A 14,395-nucleotide genomic window follows, 5' to 3' on the forward strand; every position below is an offset into this window, starting at 1 on the left:
TAAGTTGGCTTTGAGAATCTCATTCAGTAGGAATATAGTTCATTTCACCTTCATTGAAATCGAAAAACATCTATAAAAATTCTCCCTTAACAATGCGGCCTTTGGGGAGAAAAGATCATCTCAGTGGTTAGCTTGTTGGATTCCCATGTGGGTATTTTGGATTAAATCCAGCTGCTAGCCTTTAGATTTTCCGTTTCTAGGAGCTTCTTGCAAACACACTGTCCGGTAATGAACATTTGTTCGTAGAGATCGATAGAACACTTTTTGCAAGTCGGCAGTGCACTCAAAAAGCTTCGGACGCCAATAAACTCAAATACTAAAGCGCATAAATTTGAACAAAAAATAAGTCTTTGGTTTTCAAGAGTGTCTCAGGAAGGTGGAATATATCAAAATGGTATCTATATCACCAATGCGAATTTTACTGAATTTTAAGAATTTGTTTGCAGCAGCATAAAGAATCATTTTTCTAAAACGAAAGGCAAGCATTGCTACAATGGAAGAATATTAGAATCTAAGAACAGAAATCGCAGAAATTTTATATTCCGTTTAAGTTCCGTATGGTATGTGATCGTTTCTGTAATACCTCTTATCTCATTCTTTATTTAAAACAAAAACAATTTTCTTGAATTAACAGAGGTTGGCATCTTATTAATATCCTATTCAAGGAAACCAAAATTGTCGATATCTTAAGAAAGTGACGAAATTTGAGGTTAACTTTCGTAGATATACTTTTACTTAAAGAAAAGCGGGACGAAAGATTTAACACTAATATAATATAATTAGGCGTACTTTAGAATAACTATAGAACGATTTCTTACGAGAAGATATCAGACATTCCTTATTTTTAGGGTAGATAAATTTGTAAAAACGTGTTTTAGGACAATTCTTTGCACGATGAATTAGTAAAAGATTGTTAATCTATTTTCAAAATTATGCTATCTGCAACAAATTTCACAATTTATCATAAACTTCTCAGCGAGGGACGCAGAACGCTTAAACCTGTTACAGCATTGCCGTACCCAAGAGAATTGGTAGGAGATATTACCAATTCTCTCGCCGGCGCAGAATATTCGTCACAATATTGAAGCTATCAAGAAATACTTCTCGCAAATTGAATTCGTAGCATGATTCAAGCGTATACAGTTGAAGCTGTAGCCTGTTCCAACCAACAGGTGCAAAGAACAAACATCTTTATCCAGCAGATATTGTTGACATGTACACTCGACTTACAGAGTACAGATGGGAAGCACAGGCATGACTGGGAAACACTGTACGAAAGACATTTACCATGAAGACACTCACGGTTAAGAATATAACTGTAGAAAGAAAGATAAAGCAGCGTACATATCGATCTACAGAGAGAAACCAGCATTCAGCGTCCTAACGGCCAATACGATGTTCACAGCGCGAAGGTGTAAAGTAAACAATGTCACTGGGGCTGAGCATAGTGCTTTAAACAAGTTTTTAATTCAGTGTAGATAGCAAAACAGACCTGTAGCGGTTTTCTATTACAGTTGATTGGTTTTTCTTGGAGGTGAAGGAAATGCAGAAGTTATTTTAATTTCTACTCAAAAAACATTTAAAAATTAAGAGAATATCTTACCTATATTTCCGCCAACTTCGTAAAGAAAATGGGTTCTAAGAGCAGTGTCAGGATCTCCAGTACTGAGGAGACACGAGAGATTTCCATTAGGAGCTAATTCTGATAGAGCTCTTGATTTTACATCTCTTCGAGTTGATTTAACATTTCGAGGGCATTCGCGAGATAATTCAGCCACCCTAAAGTTAATACATTTCGTTATTGTTTTATAAAAATAATGAATGATTAAATAATATATATATATATATATGCTAAAAAGCACCAATTTACCTGAGAACAACTTGCGCTGCTGTCGTCTGTTTATCTAATGATAAGGGAAGACAGGAAACAAGAAACTGTGGAGCTTCAACATGAATTACACTGGACGGAATTTCACATTCTCGAACTACTGTACTCCTAGTAACTACTTGACCTTTTCTTCTCAACAATCTTGACTTCTGCAACAAATTGTATTCTTTACTTATTGATGGCGAAATTTTTTTAGGATTTTAGTAGATAATAAAGTTGACTACTAACTGGTTTATTCTCTTTATGATTTTCATTAATCCTTCTTAATTGTGCGACAAGATTTTCAGGCACAATCCATAATCTATCGGCTGATTGTATCATCAGTTCGGTTAGGGAACAGCAATGTGCAGCTAAGGAAAGTTTCATTTTAAGACAACCCTTGTCATCTAATAAACTGTGAAAACAAAATGAATTAAAAATAATTTAAATTATTTTATAATAGTTTCTAGATTTTTAATTCAAAATATGCAATAACAATTTTTCAACAAATATTAGGTCTAAAAGGTATGTTTAACATTAATTTCCGTTATTAATAATAATAATAATAATGTTTATTAATAATTCTATATACATAAAATAATATTATTGTACGAGTATATCATTACAAACAATATAGGCATGGACATCAGTCCGTCTGCCGAGATGTTGCTAATATTAAAACAAAAGTCTCCCTGAATACAAAAAATTAAAAATAACAATAAAATAATACAAATTCTTCTGTGCTAAAGCGTACTTCAATAATTGAACTCAAAAACCAATTCCCTCCTGTACTTTATTGCTAATATTGTGTATTTGTATAATGCCTGCCAGTCGTTACCATTGAGACACAATAGAAACTGAGCCCTGTCCATTACTTCCATCCCAAAGCATTTCCGCCGAAAACCACCTCAGAACTGGACAAACGGCAATAAAATGATAAGTATCCTCTATAGCCGACATATTACAAAGCGAACAATTATGCCGATCAGCTGTCCGGGTCACAAAGTAATTTAATGGTAACACCTCCCCTCTAACCTTCATTATAAGCGACACGAACCTTAGCTTATTCTCATCATAGACATATCTTTTACTTGCTAATTTCCGTTATTACCTACAACTTAATATATCAGAACGAATTAAACATATAAACAAGTTTTTGGAGAGTAAGTATCAACATCATCTTCTTATTAGAACTTGAAAATTATTTATTTAATCTATAACAGTTGACGAGCTATTTGATTTCATGGAATCCAATTCACATACCACCTTCTTCACATCGGACATATACCTTGTATCGACTGAATATTTCACATCAATTTTTTTTATTTTATTTTAAAAAAATGAATATTTTTAATGTAGTACTTACTGAGGTGGGAATAGGGAAGGGGCCATTATTGTAGCCACATTTCTTAGTGACATTTTATTATGGACGCTGTTACTGATTACACCAGATAAAAACTGCAGAAGGGCTTGCAGAGTAGCTCTGTGTTCTGTTGGCAGTAGTAGTACCAGTAGATTAAGAGCGCGCCCGCATTCAGGCATAGCTACGCATAAGGGATAACCATAAATTAGAATATGTATTTAGCACAGTGAATCTACTCGATGTCTTTACCATATACTTACCATGCGTTTGGTAGAAAGTATTCAGGAATCTCGTTGTAAGTAAAGGCTGGGGAAGTTCTCTTAACAACCGCTTTAAAACATTTGTAAGATCATGAGGCGAGGCTGTAGATATAAGATGATCACAGAGTTCAAGACGAGGATAAAATTGGGCTTCCAATCTTGAACATAATGTTTCCACTCTTTGTTTATTTCCACCAACACGAAGTAAACCTTCTTCCCAAAGACAGCGACGTTCCAATTCTGTCAGTATCTGAAATTATATAAAAAAAATAAATAGAATCAATTTCAGCATGTTTTTTTAAAAAAAAATGTATGGATATCCACTTTAAGACCTACTTTTTGGAAGATAAGTGGCACACTGTGAGATTCTGCCGTGATTTGCCGATCTCTTTCAAGTAAAGTTGACAATGATACTCCAAAGAGATTTCCATCTGAATTAAGGAAACAAAATAATCGTTAAAATAATTAAAATTTTAGATCAAAACTTATTCCATTCACCATAAATATGTTGGCTACTAGATCAATTTTCAATTCATTATCTTTTTATCACTTATTTACTTCAATTTTTAATCAACTTTATAATTCCAAAACATATTTACCTTCCTTTCTTTTACGTTTATATGGTTTTGGTTTAGCTATTTTTATTCCAGCGTTATCGATTAAAGCAGTTAATTCAAGAAATACAAGAGGTCTTAAAGTTTGCATATCTTCTTCGGCTAGAAAATCTACCCATGTACGTCCTACTCCTTCATCCCACGAAGATAAGCTGTCCTGTAGGAAAGTCAAAGATATCAGCTACATTACTACAGGCGTAAGAGTTTCTTACACCTCTAAATATAGGGACAAAGTTCAAAGGAAAATATCTTCCAGATGTACAATATCGGTGATGTACCAAACAATTTGAAAAAGAATAAGATATAGTACTCACATTAATACTAATGTTTAACGACGAACCAAGCCTATCTTCGGCCCAAGTTTCTTCAAAACCAAGTGTATCCGAATGTGAACTTCCACCACTATGTCTTCTACCTTCTACTGAGGTTTCATTGTTGAACAGCCCATCATCCGTACTGCGACTCACACAAACTACAGAGCTGCAATAAAAATCAACATTTTATTAATGTGAATACCACCAGGCTGTGAGGGAAAAAAGTGGCAACTGGGCATCAGTTTCTGAGTCTTCAATTTCTCACTAATTGCTCTACTAAGTAGACAACTTGACATTGTATTTACGATAGATTGAATGGAACTAGTCGAAAAGAAAAGTAAAATATTGTTAAAGACTTACTGTTGAGAATCTTGATGTGTTTGATGTTCAATATTTCCTAAAGTCAACGGATCACTACCGCTTCTTACACGGACACTTCCTATCCTTTGGTAGCCTGTCATCCTGATTCCATCAGCTATTTGAACAATAAAATAAAGGGTAAGACTTTTATCTGATTAATAATTTAAAGTAGACAAATAAATCACTAAATATATAAAGTTTGTTAACAAAAAAAAACTACCTAAAAGAGCGCGAAAATCTAAAGGAAAGTGCAATGTATGCATTATGGCAAAACACTGAATGGAGTACGAACAATAAAACTGAATCCACGATATTCTTTGTTTTAATAACAGGTAAACTATTCAAGTACAACTAACTGCTTGTGTGGCAGCGTTAAAACAACTAACTTCTTCATCCGACTCCGCTTCCAATAAATACTTTCAAGACAAGAAAACAATACTCTAATAATAACCTACTATACTAACGATTAAACTGAAATCTAAACTATTCTTGGCACTTAATGCGAAATAAGTTCAAAACAAAACAAATCATTGATTGATTCATGAATTGGTATTTGAAACGTTTAGTGTAATATCTTCTTTAAATTGTTAGTTGATTTAATTTTTAATTTACAATCTACATAAATTAATTTTATGTACTTAAAACTACTTAACGACCTGAATACTTTTTTTTTTGTTTTCACAATAGTAGTAGTATGTGTAAAAAGAAGAGAGGGAGGAATACATGCTCTTCTTAGTCCATGTTACCTAATACGTACTTAACTCGAGTTTTTCTGTAATTTCGTTTTAGATTTTTTTAATTTTATCATACTTACAACATTTACAGTCAAGTTAAACTTTTGAAATAAGTTTTTTTTTATATGAAAAACAAAAGAATATCTCAAAAACAAAAAGACGCAGCAAGCTTACACTTGGAATATCATTAATATTGTTGCATTGATTCTGATACTAAGGTTTTGTAAGGAATAGTTTCATCTGAAATTTGGTTTTTCAGTTTTTTGCCATTTACTCGCTATGCCTGCAACGATTCTCACTTCCTATATATTGTGGATTCGTTTTTTATCATATCACATTTTTAAGGCCTATTACTTTTATTTTGCTCAGAATAATTAATTTTTTTGGGGGAGGTTTTTAGCGAACTGTTTTATTGACTGGAAGAGCTTCAAACCTGATGATGTTTGATGTAGTCATTATAATCTAACTGAAAGCGCTTAGGTCAGATATTAGAAGAAAATGATGGATAACAATGGAAAAAAGGAAGATTCTACCAGGAAGGGGTTAAGAGTTTTAGGTTACATAGGAGAGAACAAATGGAGAAGCTAATGAAACTGAACAGCAGTCACTAGAAGTGGGGCAAGCAACATGGAAGCAGCCCAAAGACCAATAAGATGTAGCTAGCATTAATATAGGAGAGTACGAAGAAATAAAGAGCAAACAGAATACCTGCTGTGATGGACCTCAAACAAAACAAAAAAGAAATCCTACAATCAAAAGACTTGAAGAGAAGAGGTAGTGGTAAAAATAGAAATCCTTGGGAGATGCTAAAATATTTTTAGGCCAGGAAAACAATAGTCCTGGAAAGAATAACAATGCTTCCCTATTATCTATTAATTTTCTATTACTCTACCAGGAAAGAATGCGAGGACTTGGAACTTCGATGCTGTTTTTTTAATGAAATATGAAGTCGCACATAGTTAATTATGGACAAACTTATTACTTTATATTGCTATTTAAAATAAAGATGCTCTTAATGAGATGAAGCTCCACAATTAATGCGCTTATTAATTGAGTAACACAAGGTTCAACATCTTTCATTGTATAGGAAACATTTGTTAGAATTTATTCTCTATTATTTTTAAAATTTTCTGTGACTCAGTACAAACTTTTTCGCATTGGAAAATATTAAATGTTCATTAATGCCAAAACATAATTCGCTTAGAGCATTCCAGTTTAACTAAATCCGACTACACTTCCTTGCATCGACATTGACACATTATTAGGGACCCTAAATTGACAAAACAATATCATGGAATTCACAATCAAGACTTACACGTAAAGGACTGAAGAAACGTCAATTATTACTAATTCAACTACTTCATAGATGTCCACAGTTAATAGTGACTAACAAAGCGGCAGTTTGACTAAACCTATTTGCACTTATGGACTTCAAGTAATCGGAATTCAGTCAAAAATTTCAATATCTACCATCTCCAATTAGTGCAATCATTCAAAAAATCCTAGGCTCATCTCATGATATATTTCAAAAATTTGCTCTCCTTTAATCTTCTCTAATGAGCACAATGATTAGAATAGGTGCTCCTGGCTTGCAAATGGTGAAACTCCCCTTACTGTTTGCAGATTCGATTTAGTGGGACAACAACTATGTTTGATTACATTCTCTCACCTTGAACTTGAAATAAGAACTTCCCCTCTTAATCATTAAGAACGTATTTTAAGAGAGATTGAACTAAGTTTAAGATAGAATGTAATGGAAACAGTTTTTTTTTATTAAATGCTAAGTACTTTCTGAGCAAAAAGAAAATGCAAGTTCTAAGGATATATGGCGATATCAGTATTCGTCGAAAACAATATAATTTTTCTTGATTTGACACACATAGACTTTATTTCTTAGTTTCTTGTTTAATATAAATTTAAACATTTTACAGCATTACCTGTTTCAGAGGCCACATCTCCACAAGTTCTACTGGCTCTTCTAAATAATGACTGATGTGAAATGACTGGGGTACTGTTAGGACTGCCACCGGTGGGTCGTCTACGTGGTTCATATCTATTCACCATACCTGGCACAATCCTAAGAAATGAAAAAATAAATAAAACAATCAATAATTCATTTACTATGTTGATTAGTGAAGATTTAATAATTATAAAAGTATGGTTCAATAATCAACTGCTAAAGTTAACAAGACAGATAGATTGGTCTTTATACGAGGGTCGTTTGAAAAGTCCGTGCAAAAATAAAAACTACTTCATTTTTTGGGGTAAACCTTTTTTATTTTTCAACATAGTCTCCTTTTAGGCTTATACACTTCGTCCAACGCTGCTCTAGTTGGTTTCCGAATAATAGGATTTGTCCAAGTCTGAAAAGTAGCCATTCGTTTCTGCAATCACCTCCTCGTTTGAATAAAATCTTTTTCCCGCCAGCCATTTCTTCATATTGGGGAACAAATAGTAGTCCGAGGGAGCCAAGTCTGGAGAATAGGGGGGATGTGAAACGAGTTGGAACCCTATTTCCATTAATTTTGCGACCACAAATGCTGAGGTGTGAGCTGGTGCGTTGTCGTGATGGAAAAGGACTTTTTTGTGGGCCAATCGTGGGCGTTTTTCTTGCAGCTCGGTTTTCAAACGGTCCAATAACGATGAATAATATGCACCTGTAATAGTTTTACCCTTTTCCAAATAGTCGATGAGGATTATTCCTTGCGAATCCCAAAAGACAGTCGCCATAATCTTTCCGGCCGAAGGAACGGTCTTCGCCTTTTTTGGCGCAGATTCCCCCTTGGTAACCCATTGTTTAGATTGTTCTTTGGTCTCAGGAGTGTAGTGATGTATCCATGTTTCATCCACAGTGACGAAACGACGCTTAAAGTCCTGCGGATTCTTCTGGAACAGCTGCAAACCGTCCTTGCAACACTTCACACGATTTCGTTTTTGGTTAAGCGTGAGCAATCGCGGCACCCATCTTGCGGATAGCTTTGTCATGTCCAAATGTTGATGCAAAATATTATGTACCCGTTCATTCGAGATGCCCACAGCACTAGCAATCTCACGCACCTTCACTCTTCTGTCATCCATCACCATATCATGGATTTTATCAATGATTTCTGGAGTAGTAACCTCAACAGGGCGTCCAGAACGTTCAGCGTCACTTGTGCCCATATGGCCACTCCGAAAATTTTGAAACCACTTATAAACTGTTCTAATCGAAGGTGCAGAGTCACCATAATGTTTATCAAGCTTTTCTTTAGTCTCCTGAGGCGTTTTGCCTTTCATAAAGCAGTGTTTAATCAACACACGAAATTCTTTTTCGTCCATTTTTTTGAAAATCACTCAACTTCCTCGATTCAAACGAATGCCAAACACAAAGAAATAGACCGATCTGGCTGAAACTTGGTGTGTGTTCTTCCAAGAGATGCTACTAACTAAACATAACCTCGATACGCGCCAGTGGTGCTGTCTCTCTGACTTTGCACGGACTTTTCAAACGACCCTCGTACATTTACAATAAATACATAAATGAAAATATGTACTTAGGATAGAATGACTTTCCTTAACCTTGGCATAGTTATTGCGCTCATGATGATTTAAATTTTATATGAAACATTTTTTTCAGGCAAAATACTATTAACGGCACACTTTCATCATTCATAGTCTGAAATATATGAGACTGTCTCGAGAAATTTATTATTAAGTGGCAGTGCATGAATATTCAAACAAGATTTTTTTACATCCGAAACATAATATTTTTAATTCATGGTTAAGAGCTCGCTCTACAATCCTCACTAAAATGTGCGTTATGTGGCAAGTACCAATATCGCTTCATTCTGTTTGGACTGCGTTATCTTGTTACCCTTCACATAATAATATCCCAACACAATGCACAACACTTTTTAAATGGCTGTAACTGGACTGGTCTAATTAATTAAGTTTATTCGCAATGCAGATAATTATAAAAAGAGAAATTAATTAATCAATTATCACGAATAAATTTAAAGATATAATTTATCAATGAAATTATTATTAAAAACTTATTAAATGCAAAATATTTTTCTTGTCATTAATAATTTAAATTGTTTTATCTACTCTTAATTATTTAATTTAATTGTTTATGAATATTCTTGCACTGTATGACTGTAAAGACTCTCCATAAATACCAAAATTTTCTTGTAAGCTTGCCTGACTGTTTCTCAGCAAAGAATATATTGTTAATACAATTATGTAGCATTTCATTGGCTAAAAATCGCAAAATAATTAAATCAATATTCCATTTAGAAATTGTTTATTGTTTTAGCCTTTTTTTCAGTATTTTTTTAAAAATTGATTAACGATCATGAAAAGAATTGTTGCTTTAGAGATCCTTCTGTAGCTGACAAAAATTAAAAAAAAGAAGAAAAATTGGAAAAACCTGTAGTAAAACTTAAATTTGAAAGTAATCCAACGTTTAATCTAAATCAACTGTAAACTAGTTATAAAAATATAATATTTTACAAATGACTATTCAAGTTTCAAATGAAAAAGGACAGTTTTGTTATTTATTTTAAGTGGGTGAACATGTTATAGGTTAATGACAATGATCATGAATAACCTTCACGACCAAGATCCATTACCTTGTTTCATTTTATACACTTTCAATTATTTAATAGTAATTTTTTGAAAAAATAATAATCCAACTTACAGGTGATGATCATTGGTTGGTGAAAGTGGTGAAGATACTGGAGCAAATCCGTCCCGATGTGGACTTGGCGGTCCTGAGTCCAAAGAATCTGGTGTGGCGCTCCTTGATCTTGAATCATTGCTCACCCTCTGTAATTAGAATTTTTTTTTTTTTTTTAGTCACTGACAACTAGTTAGTAAGTTTCAAACCTTTGAAAGAAAAATATTCAGGACAGCCTAACAGTGGTGTAAAAACAGAAATCTTCACATTTTTAACAAATTTTAGTTAACTAATATTGAAAACTATCAAAAGTGCCTAACACAAAATAAAATAGTAACAAAAAAAATCTGTAAATAATAAAATAAATACAAGATGTCACTGACCTAAATTTCCCCTGTTGTTTTTACAAAAAGAAAATATACATATCCTTTATTAAGGACTTTAAATTTACTTTATTGTTTTGCTTTGTTTTTTATCCTACTTATACGTATACACTTCGATTATCACATCTTTACATCCGGAGGAGAGGGAACACAAGAAAAAGTCATGAAATATCTATTAAAAGCATACATAACAACTAGTTTACACAGAACATACTGGGCGTTAGATAACCTGAAGGACTGTATGCGTTTACAGCCTACTTAGTTTGTGTGGGCATCGCCTACAAGTATTCACAAGAGGGTGTCCTCTAAGTTTTTTTTTTTTTTATTGAAATAACAAATAAATAAACTAGGAATAAATCCTATAAGAAAAATATATTAAAGAAAACAGGACAATGTTGTGCCGAAATCAGAAACATTCACTATAGCCTCTATTCAGTGGTATTACTCTACGGCCAAAGCAATCACATATGCATTTTTATTCTGGGTGAATTTTTTTTTAAATTAATTTTGGATGAAATAAATATGTATTAATTACGCTTACACGACTTGAAAATGTTCTCAATATGCAATATAGATTGGATAACAGGTTATTTCGAACGAGCTTCGTTAACGAGAAATATTAAATTTACGAAACGTTTAAATGATCAAAAGCTTTGGTTCTATGATTTCAACAAATCAGTATTTATTGCATCAACAATAGACCAGCATGAAGCATTAAAAGTGACCAACACTGCAGCACCATTCTGAACTACCTCTAATCAGCTGTCACGAAGGTAGGCTAACTAACACATCAGCTGTAATTTATAGTAACTGAATAATTAATAGTAAATATTTTATTTCTTTTTAAATTTATAACAATAACAAATAAAATGAGTAAAACAAAAATACTTTTTGAATGATGGATTTGAATAAATAATTCATCCGAAGATGCTTATTAATTTTTGTCAATTTAATTACATTTTTGCATGGCCTTGTGAAATGCAAGATTATTTTAGATGATACAAAGAAATGGTCAATCATTTTATAAATAACAATAACGGAAACTAAATTAAATAAATTAAATTCTTATCATTAATGAACTAAAATCTTGAATTATTATTGCGTTCAGTTATTGCTTTGTACTGAAAGTTAGTATTTCTTTTACTAAAACTGACAGTTCATGACTTTTTGATCGGATCCTTTGCCTATCTCTTTATCTACTCCTAATAACTTACTCTCTCTGCGATGTCATAGTCACCAACTCTCTTACATCCAAACAAACTCATTCTAAAGGTCCTACAGTTTCATTATATTCAGAAACGTTAACCCCTTTTCTAATACAGTAAAGTAATTAAGTTATAGTCGCCATTAAGTCGATTGGGAGAAAAGATTACCGTAAAGAAATCTGGAATAGCAAAGAAAGACTGAAAATAATAATGTGTCAATAAAATAAACGGTCTAGGTTGCCAAAAATCTAATTTACAAAAATAACATTACAATAGATTAATTTTAGCTTTTAGAAACGTAGAAAGTAAGCGTGTTTAGGAGTAAAGTAAATATGTGAACCTCCATCTATAAATTCCAAAACGTTTCCTACATGTGTGCTAAATTTAATCGTCTGATGTCATATTATAGTGGTCGAATATATAAATAAAGCCCTACTATATAAACTTTGAAGTTAATTAAATATAAATATATTAATATGGAATATCAAAGCAAGCAGAAATGAATGAAGGATTTCTTATAGATGGCACCTCCATCCAGACGGGAGCATCGGATTGTCTAAAACAGGGGTCCCCAATCTTTTTACCCAAGGGGCCAGTTCACTGTCCCTCAGACTGTTGGAGGGTCGGACTATAAAAAAAAAAAAAACTAAACGGGAACAAATAAAATATTTAAAATAAAGAACAAGTAAATTTAAATCACCAAACTGCCCAGTATTTCTGTGGGAATTATGGGCTTGCTTTTGGCTAAGGTCAATCCGGTTTAGTTATAGTGCTTTGCCTTTCTTCCTACTTCTGCTGTTATTTTTCGGAGCCGTGACGCGTCATCGGAAGTAGTACTGTACGTGAGCGACGCCACCACATACAGTGCTCCTCTCACTGACCACCAATGAAAGAGAAGAAGTGCAGCGAGGGCCGGATAAATGGCCTCAGGGGGCCACATGTGGCCGGCGGGCCGTAGTTTGGGGACCCCTGGTCTAAAACTTCATGATTACAAATAGTTATGACTTGTGGGAGCAGATATGGCATAATATCCAAAGCACACTTATTAATTTAAAATAACAAAATTTATTGTGTGAATTAGCTATAGTTCGCTGGAACCCAACATTTTTACAATAATCCTACAGGTTCTTAGTCGTGCTTTGTGTGAGTTGTTTAGAGGTTATCGGACTAGTGTTCTTCTCATTATTAGGCTGGTATAACATTGAAGAGCGGTTTCTGTTGGAACTTTAAGGACGAGGATAGAAATAAAAGTCAAGAATTGGCTCAAAAGAAGCAAAATGGCCTCGAAAACCAAGTAAAAAACTCTTACATTAATAATTAAGTTGAAAATTTGCTACGTCAAAACATGAATGTGCTTGAAGGCAATTTAATGAAACGAACAACTAATTTTAAGAATTCTTAATTCTATTTCTAAAGATCTTATGAGATTAGATTGTATGTAATAAAGATGATGCGGTTATTATGAAATTATATTTTCTATAAAAATGTTAGTTTTAGAATAGCACGAAACCTGTAGTTGTTCTGTTCAGTAACGGAACGCTAGCCACGCTGAGATTTTGTCCAGTTTGCCTACCCAAGCTATACTAATACTGCCCTAGAGAACCCTGTAGCATGTTTGCTACCTACTAGTTGGACTAAGAGACTCGATATCAGACACAATCAAATTAAAAGAATAGTACAAAATGAAAATTACTTTATTACGGTCGGCTGACTGCCTGTAATGGAATGAATTCTATTTTGTTCATTTCCAACCGTTGTCTTATGTAATAACTGTGAAAATTATTAACCAACTGTAAACGAGGATGTATAAGTCCTTATAACACATTGCCTAAATCAAATATTTACAAAGATTCCTAATTTTGTTTTACACCATTATGTACCACACATCATCCTATTGAGTAACTGAAACTAGCATTTATTTAGAGGCCTTCAACCTTTTTTTATAAGTTATAAATGTTTACTAAGAGTCCCTAACGACATATCCAGCTTGTGATGACATATCTTTGAGAAAACCGGTTCTTCGTGTACAATATGTACTTCTGCCCACACTCTCCCATTACCAGGAATAAGGCTAATTTTATGGAGGAATTTTACAAATTTATGTACTGTTCCTAAGTTTATGGCTTGCTTTGTTTTTTACTTTAATTTCAGGTAATAACAAAAAGGGTTTATTTTAAAAAGATTGCAAGATAGATTATCTACATTGCAAATCCTACTTAAATCTTGGGGTAGTAGAAAATGAGAATTGTCACATTCTTCGATGAAAAACGGGCAGATCTGGAATCTTAGAAAAAGTAAATGGTTATCAGCAACAAATTAATGCAGCGAGTTGTTTTTTGTTTAAAATTAATTTTTGAATCAAATTCAAAGTTTTATTACTTGAGATATCACCGTTAACTGGACGCAGGTCTTTTTTTTGCTCACTCTCCATTCTTACTTATAAATACATTCGCTTCACTCATTCATCCCTCTACTGTATACAACTATTTACAAGCTAATGGATGGATCAGTACTCTATGCTCCTGCCATCCTTATAGCTTAACCGAAATTAAAATCACCGTAATCCTCCTCTAATCATTTTCTTCCATTCATTCTATAACTTTTAAATACATTCATATTCCATTGCTAGCTCTGCTAT

The 14,395-nt window shown here is 33.3% G+C and overlaps 1 protein-coding gene across 5 annotated transcripts in view; it reads right to left on the reverse strand.

Annotated features, from left to right (window-relative positions):
- conu (Rho GTPase-activating protein conundrum) overlaps nt 1–14,395 on the reverse strand; it is a 169,196-nt gene that overhangs the window by 1,504 nt on the left and 153,297 nt on the right. For all 5 annotated transcript variants that reach the window (XM_074136890.1, XM_074136891.1, XM_074136893.1 and 2 more), the window contains 11 exons: nt 10,191–10,318; nt 7,450–7,589; nt 4,779–4,893; nt 4,419–4,584; nt 4,090–4,261; nt 3,827–3,921; nt 3,491–3,740; nt 3,234–3,411; nt 2,117–2,282; nt 1,871–2,037; nt 1,604–1,779 (listed from right to left, as the gene is read on the reverse strand). In XM_074136890.1, coding sequence (XP_073992991.1) covers nt 1,604–1,779; nt 1,871–2,037; nt 2,117–2,282; nt 3,234–3,411; nt 3,491–3,740; nt 3,827–3,921; nt 4,090–4,261; nt 4,419–4,584; nt 4,779–4,893; nt 7,450–7,589; nt 10,191–10,318 — 1,753 coding nt within the window. The remainder of the gene's footprint in view (nt 1–1,603; nt 1,780–1,870; nt 2,038–2,116; nt 2,283–3,233; nt 3,412–3,490; nt 3,741–3,826; nt 3,922–4,089; nt 4,262–4,418; nt 4,585–4,778; nt 4,894–7,449; nt 7,590–10,190; nt 10,319–14,395) is intronic.

The sequence above is a fragment of the Rhodnius prolixus genome, unplaced genomic scaffold (assembly GCF_049639745.1).
Source record: "Rhodnius prolixus isolate KJV_2025 unplaced genomic scaffold, Rpr scaffold_5, whole genome shotgun sequence".
NCBI lineage: Eukaryota > Metazoa > Arthropoda > Insecta > Hemiptera > Reduviidae > Rhodnius > Rhodnius prolixus.